Genomic DNA, 19,350 nt, shown 5'->3' with positions numbered 1-19,350 from the left:
TGAAGGCTTGTCAGTAATGACTGTTGTTATCTTTGTTACGTGGCTACCTCTGCTTTTTGCCAATTGCAAGTCTCTTTTTATGTCAACAATTTGAATTGAGCTGTACAAGTGAGTGAGTCTGCACGCAGCAGACAGCACGCGCTCCCCGCTACTGAATTACCCCCCACCCCCACCCCTCCAACCCGCTGCTGAAATAAAGCCAGATAATTGAGGCAAACATGGCTAGGCCCTCTGATAGGGGATGCAGGGTGCTTCATTAATGTTTGTGTTGACTGTCAGAGAGTAGCGCTGGTCCTCATTGCTCTTTAATAGGACCAATTAGCCCATGCCCCCATTTCCATGCTTAATGTCTCCCATTTAAGAGCTGAATACAGTACTGAATACAGAACGCACGCACTTAACCACCCAGGGGTTGTGACGCATCAAAAGGTTACAGGCTTTTAGTGATTTCTGTTTACGCAGTAAATTACTAGCTCACATTCATGAATTTAAACTCAGCTCAGAGACGAGTTTTTCAGGTTTTCAGTCCAGCTGGTTGGCCGTACGATGCGACTGCAAGAGTGAATTTTCTTAATCATTAGGTTTAAATGAAGATTCACTTCTCCACCTTCAGTCTGCATTGTGGTGTGATCACAGAACTGTGCCGCCGTGCCACATCAGTGGCGACTATAACAGCACTTTATGTTATTCATTACTGAGAAAGACATGAAGGTTATACAGAAGGCAGGTAACTGTCAGGACTAATTTCTGCAAGTGTTTAACAACAGGTTCCATAGAGCTGTCCTACTTAGCAAAGTGTGTCATTTTCACTATACATCATTTCAGTATAGCATCGTGTGAAGAGTCATTTCCACTGGCCGATATTTATTATGATTTAGATTGAACAGCTGATTTGGGTGTTTTTAGTGACAAGCAGCTGATTTGTTTGCATAGCTTTAACAGCATCCCAGGAGAGAGGATGACATGCAAGAAAGATCACTGGTCCACAAATTGCAGGATTGCAGATTTAGATTTAAAACAAACAAACAAACAAACAAACAAACCAACAAACAAAACCTAGGGGGAAAATGTCTAGGAAAGAAAAAGCTAGGGAAAACTATATTTATATTTATCATAATACTATATTTTTGTTTACCTTTTCCAAGTCTTTTTTACTGCCTTGTTTTTTGGTTTTTTTTAAAAAATCAGGTAATTTTGTTTTCATGAATTTTCTGCAAACTTTCGGGTCTTTTTTTTTCTTTTATTGCTCATTGCCTTTCTCCAAGGCAATCACCTAAGAAATCATACCAATTTGCTCAAGTTTCAAAGTGTTAAATAATATTCTGGATTCTAAATTAATTTTTGTTGTTCTAGATTTGCAATAACATTTACACATTGTCAGTTATCCCAAACCAACCTTTGTAAGTTCAGAGGACAAAGCGCTGCAGTAAACTCCTGTTACCTTTAAATATGTCCTTTCAATGTCAAAAAACACCCTCTGTAACAATATGTACAGTTTCTGTGCAGTATGAACTGACCCTCGTGGAAAAAGATACCTTAAGGGCATTGGAAGTGCAGTGAAAATCAAAATGTTATTCTGGACAATCATTAAAAAAGAAAATCCATACTCAGCCGCTTTCATTTGAAAAATATAAAACTTTAATAAAGGCTACAGCTCTCAATAATTACAATAATTATAGGTCCATGTAAATCTTTAAATGAAACTCTTTATATATTGTATAATTTACAGTTTAGATAGAATGAAACAAAACAATAAAAGGCCGTGGTGTAAAAACAAAACAAAACAAAAAAAACATGATTATAGGATATTATTAAAAGCATAAAAATATCTTTTCAACATAAAACCCTTCTGAAAACCAAGGGATATATATTAAAACCCTGAAACAGGGTAGCACATGGTATGGCATCCATGTAGGCACAGGTGCTGTACTCACAAAACACCAGCGATACTGTGTGTGTGTGTGTGTGTGTGTGTGTGTGTGTGTGTGCGCGTGTGTGTGTGTGTGTGTGTAGTCTATGTGTGCATCACATGTGTCAGTATCCATACTTCAGAATGCATAATTACAATGTATACAGAAACTCTGCTATATACGATGTTACTGTAACAACATTCAAAGGATATTGGAGCCATAATTCTTCACTTTTTTGTGTTTTTTTGTGTTTTTTTGACACGCTAGCTGACTTCCTCTGGAAGTCGTTCTCACTGACCCAAACTTGTTCTTGTTAGCACAAGTTATTTTGGTGTGCAGGCTGTAAACACTGCCATTATTAGATGGTACGGCTTGTGCTCCAGGTCTCCTCTCTGTGTGTATCTGCAACTGTTTTCACCCCCCCCCCCCGCTTGTGCAATGCCTGGTTTACAAACAAAGGCACAACAAAAAAGATTGAGCTCTGTCGCCGGACTGAGAGAAGAAGAGAGGGAGGGGGAGACCGAGGGAGAGAAAATACTAGTGTGACAAACTTAACATTACAAACTATCAGCAGCATAGAAGACTAGGATTGACCATTAGAATAGAGGAGGGAGAGCGCCTCGGACAACGCCGCCGCTAAGGTTGTTAGCTCGGATCAGACGGGGCTACAAGGCTATGGGAGGTGCTAGGCTAGTGTCACATCCTTTATGTAAAGTAAAAACAAACAAAAACAAAACAACATCACCACAGTATTTTCCCAACATTCAAAGCAGCTTGCCCATTGGCTGGAAACAGGGAGGGGGGAGGGACACAGGTTTAAGAATGGGGAAAAGTTCAGGTTTTTTTAATAAATACTTAATAAAACTTTCAACTCATGACAAAAAGCATCTCTCTTTATAATACATGTATATATACATATATGCATGTATGTATATGCACATGTACAGATGTTTTTGTAATGATGTTGGAGTGTAACGTTAAGAGCAGGTTGGTGGCACTGTGTCTTCAGCACCTGCTGCACTCGGCCAGGCAGCCGGCGTCAACGCATCATCAGTCTCTCATCACATCACAACAGTCATCTACATCTTCAGTGGTTATATTCAACAAGAGGCGGGGTCTCCCCCCCACTGGCCTCCAATCATAATCATCATCATCCTTGTTATTGGTCTTTGAGAGTCTCTCGTGTCGTTCCCTTGTATTAAGGTCTAAGGCTGATTGGTTGATAAAGTCAGGGAGGGGCGGCGCCTCCTCTGCATTCGGCATACTTCATTGGCTCGTCTTCCTTCAATCACTCCTCTTGTGCTGGATATATTAACTCTGTTTAGCTTAATATTAAGAAATAGAAAAAAAGAGTCCAGAGTATTTTTTGTTAATTACAAAGAGTCTCTTGCTCGAGTTTTTTCAGGACAGTTTAGCTTTTGGTTGGGAGATGGGCATTGGTTGGTTGGCAAAAAAGTGGCTTTTAGTCCATCCTCTCCACCTTGCCCAGGACCTTGCCCTCATACATGGGCAACACGGTGGCGTCCTCCCACACCTCCTCGAACACGGCACCACAATCAAACTCATCGCTGGCTTTCTTGAAGTAGTACCTGAGGAGAAGAGACAAAGAGAGAAGTCCGTGATTAGAAAACGTTGAGCGTAGGTGTGTGTGGAAAAAAACGAAACTCAAACTGACAGAGTGGCAGCAGCAGTGCATCTGATACATTTCATCGTGTTTTAAAACGCTTTGAGGCACCTACACGACTACTTCCATATACATGCTCGCGCACAACTCCCTTTAGTCCAAATCAAACACAAACACACACACTCTGAGAGCCAGAAATGGATCCTGCTCAAAACAACTTAGTCATAGCCTTCAATGCCATCCCTGCACACTTCAAAGGCAGAGGCTGACTCCACATCACACCGCTGCACAAACAGAGCTGAACCCTCCGTTTAAACACTCCCTCTGATAATTCAAGCTGCTGGAAACAGCCGGCAGAGTGTGTGTGCATCCATGTGTGCTGCCCTCCTTATCCACTACTGCCCATTCTACACATGCCGATCTTTCCTGCAAGGTCTTATTAAAGTTGAAGGGTTAATTAGAGGCTGTCTTAAGCAAATCCCCCATCTCTTGAGCAGTGCCCTCTCCCTCTGTGTGTCTCTGTGACTTCTAATTGGGCTGGCTGTCAAATGAAGGGCCTTTCTGTCACACAGGCTGGCATTTCAGGTGCCTGAGAGTCTGCAAGCACACTCGCTGCACATGCCCTGTGTTTCTCTCTTGCACACACTCGCCATCGCAGAAACACACACACTTCGGGCAGCTTTCCGATCACCAGCGGAGAACAGAGGGGAAAAAGGGGGAGCAGGAAAGGGAAGAAAGCGGGGGGAAAGGGAGCGTGGGCCTTCCCTGGCTCGGTGAGTGGGTGTGTTGGGTTGGATGTGGGCCGAGCTTGAGGGGCTTTACCCTGAGAAGGGGGGTTGGTGGGGGGGACCACTCAGACAGTCTCCTGGAGGTCACGGGTCACCTAGCTAGCCCACTCTTCTTCTTCTCTCAAGCAGAGATAACTCCCAGGGTTAGCTTGGTCCCAGTGACTGTGAAGTCTCCTGGAGCTCCTAATGATTTCTCCTCTCTACTTTAAACCCAGCAAAAGATCAGCAGGAGGGGATTTAATGATAAGCTTTGTAATGGAAAAATGCCTCATTTTGCCCATGTGTGCCTGCGTTCAGAATACAAAAAAGAAGAAAAAAGGGAGGAGGAGGAAAAAAAAGCTGTTTTATGAGCAATCGCTCAGCTTAGAGTCATTCAAACAACACATGCGAGGAGGGGCCGACAAAAACGTACACTTTTATTTGCCGTGTTGATTGTAATTACACACAAACGAAGGAGGTTGTGTTGCCACAGCTGCAAGACTTTCTGCTCAAGTGTGCAGCGATGTAACGCAGGGCTGGTGACCGCGTTTAATGTTATTTCAAAGTTCTCCTCTGTTGTTGAAGCTTTGCTGGGCAACATTTTGCCTTTTCATCTTCATTAGTAGAAACCAAATCAAATAATTGGCTGGATTTTTTTTTCCAGAATAAAATGCTACATTCTCACTCACAAATAGTTCAAAGTCATCACTTTGTTTCAGAGAGTGAGACAGAGAGAGACAGAAGAAGTCTTTCTATTGGAACATGTTTTATGTGGCAGGATTTTTCTCTCTTCGCAACATCTGGCGCCAATATCGTCTGGCAGTGCTGCGGCGTACTGTTCTCCACTGTACCGCTGCCATGTCCAAATTAACCAACTCCACACATTCTGCTGCCATCAAGCCAGACGCCTCATCCCCACCTCCCCCTGCTCATTCGCTCGCTCAGGAGTTATGGGATAGCAGGGGTGCAATGACTTGTTTTCGGGCCTTCTTTCTCGCCTAACAAGCAGATGTGGTTGTAACCGAATGTTGATGTTATGGGCATGCAGGCTTTGTCTTTTCAGTGGTGTGCTACCTACGCAGGACTGGAAGTTACCTGATGAAGCAAAATGTAATCAAACTAACATTATATTTGAAATTCCTTAATAAGTCAGTGCAGTGTAAAGGAATTCCCCGTCATCATGTGACTGGTGTTTTTGCTGCTAGCCAGCTATCAGTCATTAAAGAAGGTGTTTGCAGCGTTTGATTTTAATGCCTGATGCAATAGTGTAGAGGAGGAATTCGAAGGCCTCGCAATGGTCTTTGTGCACAAAATAAAATGGCCCAGTCTTCAAAGCCATATCTATTAAGGCTGCCTTACCATGGAAATCAGTACCAGATGTGGGAAAAAATCCCCCCCCCCTTTCTGTAAGCTCTGAATACAGTGGATCAGCCCAGTTTCTTTTCAACTATCGGGCTCCAGTATTTCACACTCCCACTCAGCAGACATACAATAACAATCGACATACATGCACACATAGCTAACCCCACTGCAGCTCTGACACCAGTCAAACAGGTGGGAACAAACATCTGTGCTGTGATTTGTGTGCTGGTGTTGTACTTACCGGTAGTTGCCTTTCTTGCTGAGCTGTTCCTTGAAGTGTCCCAGGGTGAGGCAGTGGGTCTTCATCATGCTGCGATAAGGAATCTCCTCACCACAGAAGAAGTAGGTGACCACCAGCTCCTTCGACCTGACAATGCCAAATGAAAACAGTTTTGAACAGCTGCACATGTAGCAAAAGCAGTCTGATTGTTGAATGTAGACAAAGAATCTTTGGAGTATAATTAGTTAAGGATGCCAACAGACAGCTGGCTCACCCAAGGGTCAACCAATTAAAACTAAAAGAGGGCCTCACTGTCAGGTGGCTATAGCCTCACATCAAACACAAGACCCATTCAACAACAAATGTACGAAGGGGGCCGATACATTTGAGTTTCCGGGGGGCTACTTAACACGTCTTTGTTGGGCTCCAGTGGTGAGTGTGTGTGTTGGGAGACGGGTGGGTAGTTAGGATTCCGTATTAAAGTATGTTTAATCTTAAATGATTAAAAAGCGAGAGAAGAGGAGTTCAAAGACGAAGCTATGCTGACTCACAACATCCCTCTTTGAAGGGAAGAGCGAGAAAATCTGAGGACGATGGTGAAAACACAAGCTTGGAGAGAGAGAGGGAAGGCACCACAAGTGTCCAAGTGTATGAGAAATTAAATCTGAGGAGCGAGAAAGCAACTGGGAAAGAAATGAAGAAAAGCTAGGCTACAGAGACAAAGACAAGATTATGTCATACTGTAATGTTGACACGCACAGTTAAGTTACACTACAGTTATAGCTAGATTAGGCCCTTTAATTAGATTACTGTCCTTGTCCCGACTCCACCATGGTAGGTGGGGATATGCCCCATTTCCGCTAGTTACTACTAGAACCTCTTCCTGTTGACCTATAATGTCACACATCAAACAAGTTAGCAAGTGGCAAACGGGTTGCATGTTGAACGGTGACAACATCTTCTTCTTTTGTTTTTCCCAACTTTCTTCTATGCATTTATGCTGTTTAATTTCCGGGTCAAACCCCGGCCCCAGGTCTATGGAGCATGTTCAGAGTGCCTAGGCCAGTTCAGGTCCAATTGAGGTATTTACATACAGGAAGAATTTGGCCCCCAACCTCTTATCTAGGTGTGTTATTTTGACTTTGACAATTCAATTTAGCGTGATTTCAGTTGGACTAAAATGTTAACATGTATTTTATGAGTTATAGTTTTTTAGTTTTAGTCGAACTAACACAATAATTTGACTCTTTCTAACATCATGTAAACATACTATTAGATTCAAAAGGAGCATAGTGAAGAAAGGAGACATACTCGTCTGCTTGTAGTCCAGGGCTCGCTAACGGACTGCCTCCAGTGGGGAAGGCAGCTACTGGATGGCCCCTGTCTCTCTGAAGGCTGTTGGCTGCTGCTGAATGCCTGTTGAAATCACAGAGAGTTGTTAAGATCACATCAGTATCAAGAAAAACCACTGGACACCATTTACAGTATTTTCTAATGTGGTCAATGAAAAGACTGAATGTGATTGGTGGTTTAGATTTTATGTGTTAATGTGTGTCCACGCCGAGTTTGCTTACCTTTGTTTGGGTGGCTTGGAGACCTCCTCTAGTCTGCGGCAGGCCTCCTCTAGCTGTGCCAAGGTGTTGGGAGGGGGCAGGGGTGGCATGGCTGGGTCTTGGATGAATGGGTGGCCTGGGTGGTGGCTGCGGAGGTGAGTCCCACTGCCAATGCCGCCTCCACCCCAGGAGGAGTGAGTCCGAACCGGCAGAGTCTTAGAGTCGAGCGGGTTGGACTTCTTTAGGCCTTGAGTGCTGTCAGAATAAATATACAACATGAGCTGGGATCTGGAGATTCAAGTGTTGTGTGATAGAAGTAATGCTGAGGCTGACAGGCTCTAACCTGTGTGGCTTGTGCTTGCCCTGCCTCTCACTCTCTAGGATCCACTGCCAAACATTCTGAGAGCGGTCGGTGGCATCTAGGGGAAGGTGTGGGGACGACACGTCCTCATCTGAAGCCTTGACTGGCCGTCTGGAAAAAGTGCTGCAGCGACTGAAGGGAGAACGAGAGCCAAGTTAGGACCAGCGACAGCAAAAACTGAAGAAATCTAAGGTACCCAGGCTAATGTACGCTGCTTACTGACAGCTAGCTTCAGCAGAGTCATGTTGCACTTACGCAGGGGTGAAGTCGGAATAATTGGCGCCCCCTGGAGGGCAGAGGCACTGCACGCGCTGAGCCGCCTCAGCCTCGATCTGCTCCTTGGTCTTGGGCCCAGCGTGGTGATGGTGAATGTAGTGGTGGTGGATGTGCTTTGTGGACTGCCTGCCTGTCATTAGCACTTTGGGGGCCCCGGGATAAGCACCAAAGAAGGGCCCGTGGCTGGCAGACACCATAGGACCTGTCCGATCCGGGGACCGTGAGCGTGGCGAGTGTCTGACCACGCCTGGTGACTGGCAGCCAGGTGTCTTCAGGACACGTGATAGGTGCTCGTCCAGGATGGCTTGGGGGTCTTCCTCGCATTGGCTGCTAGATGGGAGCAGAGGGTGATGGAGGGAGGTACTGCTGGTGAGGTCGCCACTCTCCTCCCTTTCCTCCTCCTGGACACACAAAGAAAAAAAAGTTTAAGGCAATTGACAAAACATTCATCCACAGTCACATGAGGGAAAGGCAGCGAGCAGAGGAATTTATGTCTCAACTTACACCAACTTATATCTATCGTCCTCTGAAGTCAGTGAGAGCAAACGCCTGGATAACTTGATTTGAGTTTCCTTTTTGCTGCACTGTTATCTTCACTAACAGGCTTTGGGTGCGCTTCATCTATAATGCAGAGTGTGCCTGTGCTTCACAAAGAGACTGGCACTACACATACTCAGCAAACGTGCCACTGGAGAGTAGCTAAGTGCTAACTATTTGAAGGAGCTTCAAGTGTGTCTAGAAACATAAGTTTGAAAGTTCCTCCAGATGAAGTAGTGGAGGACAGAGAGGGAAAGGGAAGAAGAAGCTAAACCAAAACAGACTTTCAAATCCCTTGGTCTTTTCCCCTGTTCTTCGACATGCTGAAGCTGGCAGAAAGCCTTTTGTAGTGCAATATGGAACCATCGTCCCCAGTTAACTTGGATACAGGTTTGAATTTCTGAGCAGCAGCCATGCTTAATGTAGGTAAGAAGAGGTTTATGTGGGGGCACCCGGTAGCTCACCTGGTAGAACAGGTGCCCTATGTGCAAAGGCCTATTTCTGCATGTCTTCCCCTCTATCTCCCCCTGTCACACTATAGCTGCCTTGTCAATTAAAGGCAAAAAGCCCCAACATACTCCTAAAATGGAGGTTTATGAGCATCTGTACCTCCTGGATCTGCTGTAGCCTCTCCTCCAATGAGCTCATAGTGTCCTGCTCTCGCTTCAGTTTCTCCAGCCGCGATATTAGCTGAGCAGCAAAGGCAGAGGGCTCGACAGGGGTCATCTCCTTAGGCAGCCGATGTGTCCTCTGCAGGGGAAACAGAACAGAAGGAAGGACACTTTAGTGAGTGAGAGTGTTACCGCATAGTGTTTCTGACAGATGCAATATGTTGCATTAATCCACTGCCCTTGCCCTAATCCTATCTTGTTCCAAAAAAGCCAGCTACTATTCCAAAAAGCCTAATCCAGATGCCCTTGCCCTAAAGCTAACCTGAACCTTCTCCGCCGCCCATCCCTCCCCACATCTTCTTATGCCCAGTGCCCTTGGCAGTGCCAGGCTTCTGGGTGAGGGGGAGAGAAGGGGGTAGCGATGGCGGGGTAGCAGTTGGTCTCGCTCGGAGGGGAGGCCCCCTGCCTGCACCCTCTGTAGCCCGACCAAGCCATCAGCTAGGCTGCCTCTGAAGTCAGCACACTTCAAAGGGCCCTTGTCAAACATCAAACGCACACTAGGGGTGGGAGGGACACGCAGCTTTAAATCTCCGAATAAAAGCCAGATATCGACAGAGAAGAGAGAGTGAGGAGAGGAGAGGGGAAGGAAAAAGAGAAGAGGGGGACAAAATTAACAGCATGAAAAAAGAGGGAGAGGACTGAGATGTGTGTTAGGGAAGTGGCAATGGTGGCAGAGAGAGACAGAGAAGGAGGGAAAAGAGGGAGGGAGAGGATAGAGGAGTCAAATACTGGGAAGATCTGAGGGGAAGTAGTAATTTATTTCCCGGCTGCATGCAGGGCAGCTCAGAGGTACTCTAGTCACATTATCCTCCTTTTTCTTTAACTATATGCACCGGCTTCTCTCTCTCCCTTTCTCACTTTTTTTTGTTATTTGGCACACTGGCTTTCTTGATTTTGACTCTTTTTTTGTTGTTCCTCTCATCTCTTTGTAGACACGATGAAGGGAAGAAGAAGAAAGGCAAGCAGAGCTGCTGGCAAAGGAGCGCCAGCCCTGCACGGGGCCCCCGCTGCCTGGGGCTGGTGCATCATGGGAGACAGAGCCATCTCCAAATCAGGAGGGAGACATTAAAGGAGTGCAAGTGGGAAAGGAAAAGAGAGAGAGAGATTGAGAGAGAGAAAAGACAGAGAGGGAAAAAAGGTGGAACAGACAACACTGTCAACTGCATACACACAATGCACAACTCCTCCACATACACATACCTGTGTTTGGATATAAAGACAAAAGAATTTCTTTTTCCTTGCCTCAAACAGACCCAACTCCTAACCTTTGTCAATCTGTTCTAACCAAGTTCCTTAAACCTGATCACAACAACTCCAGCAGGTCAACAAAATCTTCAATTCAAAGCACATGCACAGTGTGACCCAAATACTACTGGGAGCTGATACCAGGGCACTGAGGTAGTATGGAATAGTAATGTGCCTCCTATCCTTCTGCTGGGATATAAACTGTAGTTTTAGTAATCATTTAGCCAGTCCAAGGAGGTTAAATCATTACCATTAACACCACTGCGATGACTATAAGCTATGCTATAAGCTATGCTATAACCAAGCTATCAATGATGCACACAACATAAGATGCTTTGTGACATACTACACTCACGGAGACTGAATACAAAGATGACAACACAAGTTTATATTTACAGCCCTAGAGAAGCTACTGGGGTGGGGGTGGGGGTGGGGGGGTGTGAAATAGCAGAGGAAGAAGTGAAGTGGTATGCAAATCCTGCCTTTCATTTACCCCGACTTTTATATGAAAACGAGCCGGGGAATGAATGAAATATAGTATTCTGTAACAACATGAGCTCTGAAAAAAATACAATAAAATAAAATAAAGCACAACTCCTCGAGGGAATCAGGACCCAGTTGTCTGTCAGCATGTAAAAGTTTGAGTTTAACAGATTACAAAAAAAGGAAACACTGACAGGAAGTATAACTTAAGAAAGTAGGACTTACAGGAAAATGGGGTAGCGTTATCTGGCCATTGATCTTGACACTGCGATGGATCTCTCGCTGGAGTTGCTTCTTGGTGCCCAGCTTATACGGAGGGATTCCATCTCTGTAAAAAACAAAGATATCACATGTTTACATTATATGGAAAATAATTTAAAAGTATTACATTTAAAAGTCATTGGATCTATTGTAGCCATCTGGTGGATGCTATTTCTAGCAGGGTTCATACACATTTTCACCAATACATTTCCATGACTTCAAAGCAAATTTTGAAAACCATAAATTCTCTGAAATTACTATTAATTTTCCTTATCCATTCTTTTTAGTTGCAGATTTTTCAAGACAAAACATAGGTGATTTTTTTCTTTTTTGAAATGAAATGTTTGACAATTTTTGAAGATAAAATTTTGGCTTTTTTTTTTTCTTTATTTTTTTTAAATTTTTTTTAAGAAAACTTGCCTTTGGAAGAGTTAAAAAAATAATCAAAAATGATCAAAAACTGTAAAAACATAAACTATCATTAGATTTTCAAATTTCCATTGGTCATTGAACACATAATGTGTTATAATACAGGTTTGTGAAACAAAATTCCATTACTTTTCCAAAACTTTCAGGGTATATCTAGTTTTCCAACTTCTCTAGGCCTGGAAATTGCTATTTGCAAATTCCATTACTTTTCCAGGTTTTTCCATGCCCATATGAACCCTGTTTTAATCATTTACTGCAACTCATCATGCAGGTCACAATGCCTCCACCCTCAACTGTTGGTACATTAGCGCCATTAACCAATCTTTGTGGAGAAGGAGCCCTTAAGAGGCAGTTTATCATTGAAGTGACCGACACAACACCAACCAGTAACCACCCAGCAGGCACATTACAGCTAAATCAAAAGGCCGGGGAGCCCTTGAAGCCAGGGCAACAAAAACACACATAACAAAACACACCAGGACAATGGTAGAGATATGCTAAACATCCCTCTGTGGGCTTCAAAGAAGAGCCCTGCTGATAAGATTACATCAGTCCTTGTCAACTCTGACACTGGTTGTTTAAAAAGCAGATGAATTAGGGCTATCCTCAGTAGCTGGTTAGAGTCAGAAACTACAACAAGGCGAGCAAGCACTGCTTAAGTGCTGCTGGCTTTGTAGCTCTGATATATTAATATGAAAATGGAGATGGAGCTAGGAATACCAGTAGTCTCCGGACAATTAAGCATTTGTTCTGGGAATCTTATTCTCCATTTTTCATTCTGTGTCTGCTAGCTTTTCCAGTCAGCTGCCACTTAAGCTGGGCCAATTATCTTGGCCGTTTTGGCTGCTCAGAAGTGTCTGACCTAGCCCAAACGCTACTTTTTCTGCTGCCTCTTTGAAATCTCACACTCAAGCACATATGCACCCGCTGCCATCTTCGTTTGGCAAGCGCTGTGCTGTGAGCCTCTGATCTCAGCAACATCAAAAGGCTGGTTTGTAAGATAAGGTAATGTTTGAAGTTGGTGCAGCAGCATTCCCCAGCGTCCAAGTAAATCCATAAATAAGATATAAGCAAAAAGAGAAAAAAATCCCCCCCACCCCACCCCTGCTTCCACCCCCCCCTTCCCAAATCCTCCTCTTCTTGTTCTTTATCTGGGAAATGAGATTCAAATTTGCAGTGTGCCTTTTAACCACTGTAAAGGGACACACTAATCAAATTGTTCCCTCGAATGAGAGGAGAAGAAGCTGCGTTTTTATTCAAATCAGTTTGGGGTGCAGAGACACGAGAAGGACAGGACAGATCGCTGTGTCAAAGACCTTGGTGAGAACTATTCAAAGTATATGACTTTGACGCACAACAATGAATCCATCTTTATTTTCCTTAACAATTTCTGCAAGTCACATCTCAGTGTGACATTGCCAAGAAGAATCATAAAATGGAGCCAAGCTGCTGATATCACCCGAGTTGCAGCAAGCTTCTTGTAAGTGAGGGCCTACTACCAAAATCAATGCTTCACAAACTGTACCCTTGAGACTACAAGCCATCATCCCTCAAGGCGCAGGAAGAAACACAGGAAACTCTTCAAAAGTAAAACTCAACAGCCCAGAGGTACTTGTGCGCCAATAAGAACCCCAAACTTAGCGGCAAATCATCGTTCCCACACAAAGTTGGCAACTTCTCGATCGCTAACTATGTTTTTATCAATCAAAACTGTCTCCACCCTGGTGTACCATGTGACCGCCTGGAGCTTTGTCCAGGTTGGCGAAGAGAAAACAGCCATGGACTCTTTTATGGTTTCATGGGCCCTTACTTTATGGGGATCTCCTATTCAGTTGTGCAAGTCATTTTCAAAGCAGCCAGCCACCCTCTTATCCCCCTAAGCTCCCCTCACCTAACAATAGGCTGAAAGCGATTCAGTTAAGCCCTTTATACTCCATGCACTTTATTTTCTCACTCCCTTGCACTTCGAGCCTAACCACTCCTGCTGTTGGCTCTGGAGGGTGGAGGAGAGGAGCTTGTGGAGGGGTTGGGTGGGTGGGTGAGGTGAGGTGATTTTTTTGGGGGTGCCCTAGTCTGGCCAGGGGGAGTTCCTCATGCCTTGTCCAAAGGTCTAGAAATGAGTAACCCCTGTGAAAGCCTCACAGACACATGATCTCAGCACGCTGCAGAGGCCAGTGGCAGGAAACCGACCCACCATGTGAGTAAGCCTCCTTTCATTTGGTGCCAACATTTTTCAATGAGTTTGTCTTGAGGCCCGAATGGCCATTTCCCTCCCCCTCTCCTCCAGCTCTTCAAAGGGAAAAAGCGATTAGATAATATGAAAAAAACAAGTCTGTTGTGGCAGAAGGGTGGGTGGGATGGATACATTTCAACTTTGAGGAAAATGAGGCAACGCCCCCACCCACATCAAGACGTTCTCTTCTTCTTTTTTTGCCCTTTTCTCCAGCCTGCAACGCATCAGAGTAAACTTCAAAAGGTCCTCAGACATAATGACTTTCCCAGAGTTATCTCCCTGAAGGCCAAAGTCACAACTACACATTAATAGAATTACCTGGAGTCAATCACAGTGGATAATTATTATACATTACAGACCATTATTTCACAACAGTGCAGTCCGCTGGCCTCCAGAAAAGCTGTTGGACTCCAAGGCCAAATACTTTTCTTCACACTCTGAGACTTTTTCCTGGAAAGGTGTTGACTGAACCCTGGTCCAGGCACATTTAGAATTTTTGGAAACAAAAAAAGTAACTTGTCCCGGGTCAGCTGAATGGAAGTGAGGCTTTAGCACATTATCTGGGCTGAAAAGAAAAGGACCAATCAACTCCTTGACTTCAGTAAAAAACCACTTACACGCTACTGTCCGTCATGGACATGGAATCATCTGTTGTGGCATCGCTTGAGATCTCGCTGTCATTGGCACTGGTGGCGGGGGCAAAAATGTAGCCGGAGTTGACAAAGTAAGGACTGGCGGGGTCTCCTCGACGGTGGGACCTGCATAAGACAGAGGACAAAAATGCCATGTTTTAATGCAGCGTCCTCCTTAGTTGTGGTGTAAGGTGAAGACAGTGTAGAGATGGGTTTAATTTACATGCTCTGAGTTTCTTCTGTTAACAATTTTATAAAAATTCAAAAGCAAATGTGATAGGTTAGTTTGTTTTATTCACATTTTCTTTAGATTCCTGTAACTCAAGTCTCTCTCATGAGACTTTGAAAGGAATGTAGTAACAAGATCAGAGATGGAGGTATGGGTTGTCTTTTATTTTGACTCAGCCCTCCTGAGCATATAGGAGGTGTGTGTTTGAGGGGGTGATGGTTGGAGTGGTTGAAGTGAGCAGCCTTTCTGTGTGTAAATGATCAACAGCGTTTCTCTTCTTTTCCTCTCCTCTGCTATCTCCACACCCTTCTGTTTGAAGCCAGGCCTATACTCCTGCACTTTTCCACTCTGAAACTCCACTCTCTCCTTCCTTGGAGTATTTTCTCCCCCATGCTCTCCCACTCCCTTTCTCTCTCTCTCTATCATCCAGTCTGGGGCCCCTCCTTTACCCATTCTCCCCTGCTTTCCTTTCTAAAGTCTCTCTCTCTGTCTTTCTCCTCTCTCCTGCTGTGTTGCATTCCTGTTTCAGTAGTGAAGGGGGTGGACAAGGAAGAGGGAGGGAAGAAGAGGAAGGGGGAACTTGGGCTTTAGAGAGAGAGTGAGAGAGAGAAAGGGGGAAGGAGGGCCCCTTTCTTTATGAGAATGCCTTCTGCCGGGAGTGCTGAGAGGAGAACCCCAGCATGACTAAAGCCGTAGGCCCCAAGCACAAACCTGACCTTTGGAAGGTCCGCGCAAAGAGTCAGGTATTTAGCACAGCTGGGCTCTCTGCACCCCCCGCTCTCTTTCTCCATCTCTTTTCTTTCCTTCATGATCCCCCCCTTCCTGTCTTTCCCCCTTCCCCTCCTCTTGTCTCTCCCTGTCTCTCTCCAAAGCATGCTTACTCTCTGTCAGACACACTTTTTTTCAAAAAGGAGAGATAAAAGTGCTGGATAGAAAAGAAAGAGGAAGTAAAAACACTGAGACACACTCAATCTGTGGCAAAGAGGCGGTTGAAGCTGCGGAGCTGAGCTGAGGATGTTTTGTTGTTATGTTTATCTATCACTTTGGAGTTGAGTATATGAGGTTTCTAGAAAAAAAGAGGGGAAAAAGGAATCTGTGCAGTGGCAAAATTAGTTCCACATGTTTGAGATGGAAATTGGTTGACCTAAAGAGATGGTGAGGGGCAGGGGGAGAGCGCGTTTGACGGAAGGGAGAAAGAGGGGGCTCTCTCCCTCCTGCTTTTCTTTTAGTGAAAAACAAGAATGCAGGGGATCACACCAGGAAACCAGGAGATGGCTACATGTCAACAAACCTTGTGCTTATTGGTTACTGCCTCTACACGGGCATTGTTTAATTGCTAGTACCACTAAATGTTTCGCTTACTTGAGAATGAAAGTAGGGATTATCTATAAACTGCACTTTAAAAAAAAAAAAAAAACACTATCAAAACATTGTCCAACCTCTAAGCAACAATTGTGTCCAGATGTGAGGACAAAGTACTGTAGTTGAGTGAAAAACTTTTAAAGTGCCCTTTGATGAGGACTCATGCATAAAATCCAGTTTTTGAGAATGTTCCTGGCTTGAAGAGATTTCAGCTGTTGAACAATGTGTGGGACGAGTTAAGATAAAAGCCCAAACGCTTTCCACAAACACTTCTTGCTTTCATCTCTGACCAACAGAGCAATGTCTTTGCTTGGAACAAGACTGACAGCTTAAGTTCTCTTAGCATTTCTTTGAGTTGTGGAGATTTTCTGACAGTGTACAATAAGTATATAGCTTAAAGTTGAATAATGACAAAATACAGCATAACTTTACAACAGCATCATATTGTTTCATGTATCAGACATGAGGCTTGGTGTCTGATTTTGTGCCTGAACCGAAGGAAGGGTTTCAAAGCACAGGAAACTTGAGCAAGCCAGCAGAGGGCTGCCTGCAAGACACCATTTACTTAAAAGGAAGGCTCAGATCCATTGATGTTTTGTACCCACCCCGCCCCTCCAACCCCTTGACTAACTGCAAGGCAGGAGGGCACAAATATACAGGCATGTTCCTCTGAGACTCTTTGATCAAGTGCCTTTATCTCTGTCTTCGGCATTTGAGAAATAACTGCCAACTGCCACATATTCACTGTAGTTAAACTAATGAAAGAATGGTGATTCCAAGGAGAGTAAGCAACACTAAAAGAAATAAAAGCACTAAGATGTAACAACACATGCATGCATACTGTGAGTGAGCGTTTCTCTTACCTGCAACTATTCTCCAGCACTTCAGCTGCTGTCCGGATGGTAGCAGTAGCCCTCAGGGTTTTCGCAGACAGTCCAACCACAGACCCTAACGTTTTTGCCTTCAGGTCATTACAACTCCACTCCTCTTCCTCTATGAGAGGTGGAAGGTATCCACACATGAGCTTGAGGCTCCCGAGACTACCATGGTTCATGTACGCCGCATTTTCACAGCCGGTGCGCACGTATTCGAGGTATATGTCAGAGGTCAGAAACATCTGGTATGCATTCTCTTCCATGTTGGACTGAATTTCCGTCTGTGCCTGGTCAAACATGGCAGAGTCTATTTGTTGTTTCTTAATACTATCCCTTATGAAGATCTTGGTGGCAGGTTTCAGTTGCTTGGCTACGATGCTGTTGTTCTCGATGTACCGCTTAAAAATAACTTTGGCAACTCGCAAGGTTTTGGTATCCTTTAAGTCCATTTGCCTGAAGCCGTTGCAGGCGAACCAAAAGTCCAAAGTGTCCACGCAATTCTCCCGCTCCAAAAAGGTCCTAAAGAGGTGAGCGCCGTCTTGGTCGCCCAGGAGAAAATGCAGAGACTTTGTCCACCGGATTAAAGGCGAGTCCGGGGACGCGCTGCCCTCTGGCTCCCCGAGTCCATCCTCGTTCCTCCGCGGTGTGGAGCCGGGAGGCGCGGCGGTGGCGGGGGTATCTTTAACCTTACTCTGGGCTCTCATTTTGCCAGATCTGCTGGGGTTGTAGCATGACGCCTCTCCCTCCTCCCCCGGTACCGGAGGACGAGGAGCATCTTCTCGGAAGCTACTGCTGATGTGCTCCGTAAGCGCCCTGCTCATGGCTCCAGCTCCGGTTGCCGTGTGAGAGTGCCGTTGTGCCTCTGCTGAGCTCCAGCCTAATCCTCCTCACTCTCTAAAAGCAGCGGGGGAGCTTCTCAGCTCCTCTTCACTCTGAAACACAAAGTATTGATCTAATCAAAGCCAGATCCTGCTGAACTTCAAAGAAAGACATCAAGTAAACAGTCCCTTTCAAAAAGCCTCGCCGGGTTCACAGAGAAAGGAAATATGAAAGGCTCGTTTCGTTTCATTTATCTATTTATAATCTAAATGAGAGATCAACTGCAGCCTACATTCTCTACGTGCATTGATCTGTCACATCAAAAACCATTTTACAAGAGTAATCATCTCATACAGCCTCAGTCTTCACCGAAACCGTATTCTCACAACTGTGGCTTACACGTGTTTTCCTAACGAGTCCATGTCACAGGCTTCAACTCCAATTAATTCCCAATCTGTTTCGGACGACCGTACCCTACCCCTGTCTGCATCACATATACACAGACTCTTTTCCTCTCGGAGCTTGTCCTCACCATCCCAGAAATACACAGACAAGTGGAAATGCATCTGATCTGCACCACAATGACCTTAAACGTTGTAATGTACGCAGGGTAAAAAGCCCCGCGGGAAAAGACAATCTCTCACGCGTAAATGTAAGCGATCAATCGCCTTAATATCTGCCCCCCAGAATGCTATTACAGGACAATATCAAAGCTACAACCCGGGTAATGTGTCTCAACTATCAGCACGACAGAAAGATCCAGATTTGGAGAACCAGAAGCAGAATGATTTTGACCGGAGCGTCAGCGCCAAATCCAAGGAGATTTGCAAACGATGCGCCGTAAAAACATCATAAAATATGTGGTTTGCTGTTACAAACGCTACATAATAATTCGTACAGTCTCAACAGGCATTGTATCTCTGCATCAGAATATAACCGACTCTATAATCCAGGGGATGAAGGCTAAATAAACGTGCGTAAAACAACATACCATCGCAGAGATGTTCCAACCGGAGTAAAACCCGTCAAAAGTTGAACTATTACTCCATTTATAGCAGTGCCGTATACAGTCCAAAACTCTCCAAAGCAGTAATCCAGCACAAAAAGCGACCACGGACTATTTAGAGCCTGTGCCGTGCCACATGTGTCTTATCTCACTGCAAAACAAGCGCTGTAGCTTGATGTCCCCTGTCCCATTCAACAACTGACCTAAGAGCAGGCAGGCTCAGTCCCTATGTAGATCACTGAGGGTGTCAAAATCTGGAGGAGGTAAGAAAGGAGGTGGAGGGGGCGGTTGAAGAATACATCCCACTTTTTTTCCCCAGCTAGAAGACGCACCACCCGACAAATATTCGGTTTTTATCTGGGCTACACATTCATGCGCGCGCACACATACATACATACATACACGCACGCACACACACACACACACACACACACACACACTCACACACATAAGCTTCTTATCTATCTCACCGTATTTCTCGCCCACAAACAAGAA

The 19,350-nt window shown here is 44.8% G+C and overlaps 1 protein-coding gene across 3 annotated transcripts in view; it reads right to left on the bottom strand.

The window, feature by feature from the left end:
* Positions 1–1,615: 1,615 nt before the first annotated feature.
* Positions 1,616–19,350, bottom strand: part of LOC121942302 (axin-2-like) — a 39,770-nt gene continuing 22,035 nt past the window's right edge. For 2 of the 3 annotated variants that reach the window (XM_088075434.1, XM_042485474.2), the window contains exons 2-11: positions 17,019–17,962; positions 14,550–14,690; positions 11,235–11,337; positions 9,220–9,360; positions 8,053–8,474; positions 7,780–7,929; positions 7,458–7,691; positions 7,195–7,299; positions 5,905–6,030; positions 1,616–3,499 (exon numbers count right to left, since the gene is read on the bottom strand). In XM_088075434.1, the coding sequence (XP_087931560.1) occupies positions 3,373–3,499; positions 5,905–6,030; positions 7,195–7,299; positions 7,458–7,691; positions 7,780–7,929; positions 8,053–8,474; positions 9,220–9,360; positions 11,235–11,337; positions 14,550–14,690; positions 17,019–17,851 (2,382 nt within the window). In that variant the 5' untranslated portion in view covers positions 17,852–17,962 and the 3' untranslated portion in view covers positions 1,616–3,372. Of the gene's footprint in view, positions 3,500–5,904; positions 6,031–7,194; positions 7,300–7,457; positions 7,692–7,779; positions 7,930–8,052; positions 8,475–9,219; positions 9,361–11,234; positions 11,338–14,549; positions 14,691–17,018; positions 17,963–18,840; positions 19,101–19,350 lie in introns of those variants that run through there. The other variant, XM_042485475.2, reaches the window with a different exon arrangement.

The sequence above is a fragment of the Plectropomus leopardus genome, chromosome 3 (genome assembly GCF_026936395.1).
Source record: "Plectropomus leopardus strain MGB_pleo_1.0 chromosome 3, ASM2693639v1, whole genome shotgun sequence".
Lineage (NCBI taxonomy): Eukaryota > Metazoa > Chordata > Actinopteri > Perciformes > Serranidae > Plectropomus > Plectropomus leopardus.
This window is presented reverse-complemented; position numbering and strand designations above follow the sequence as displayed.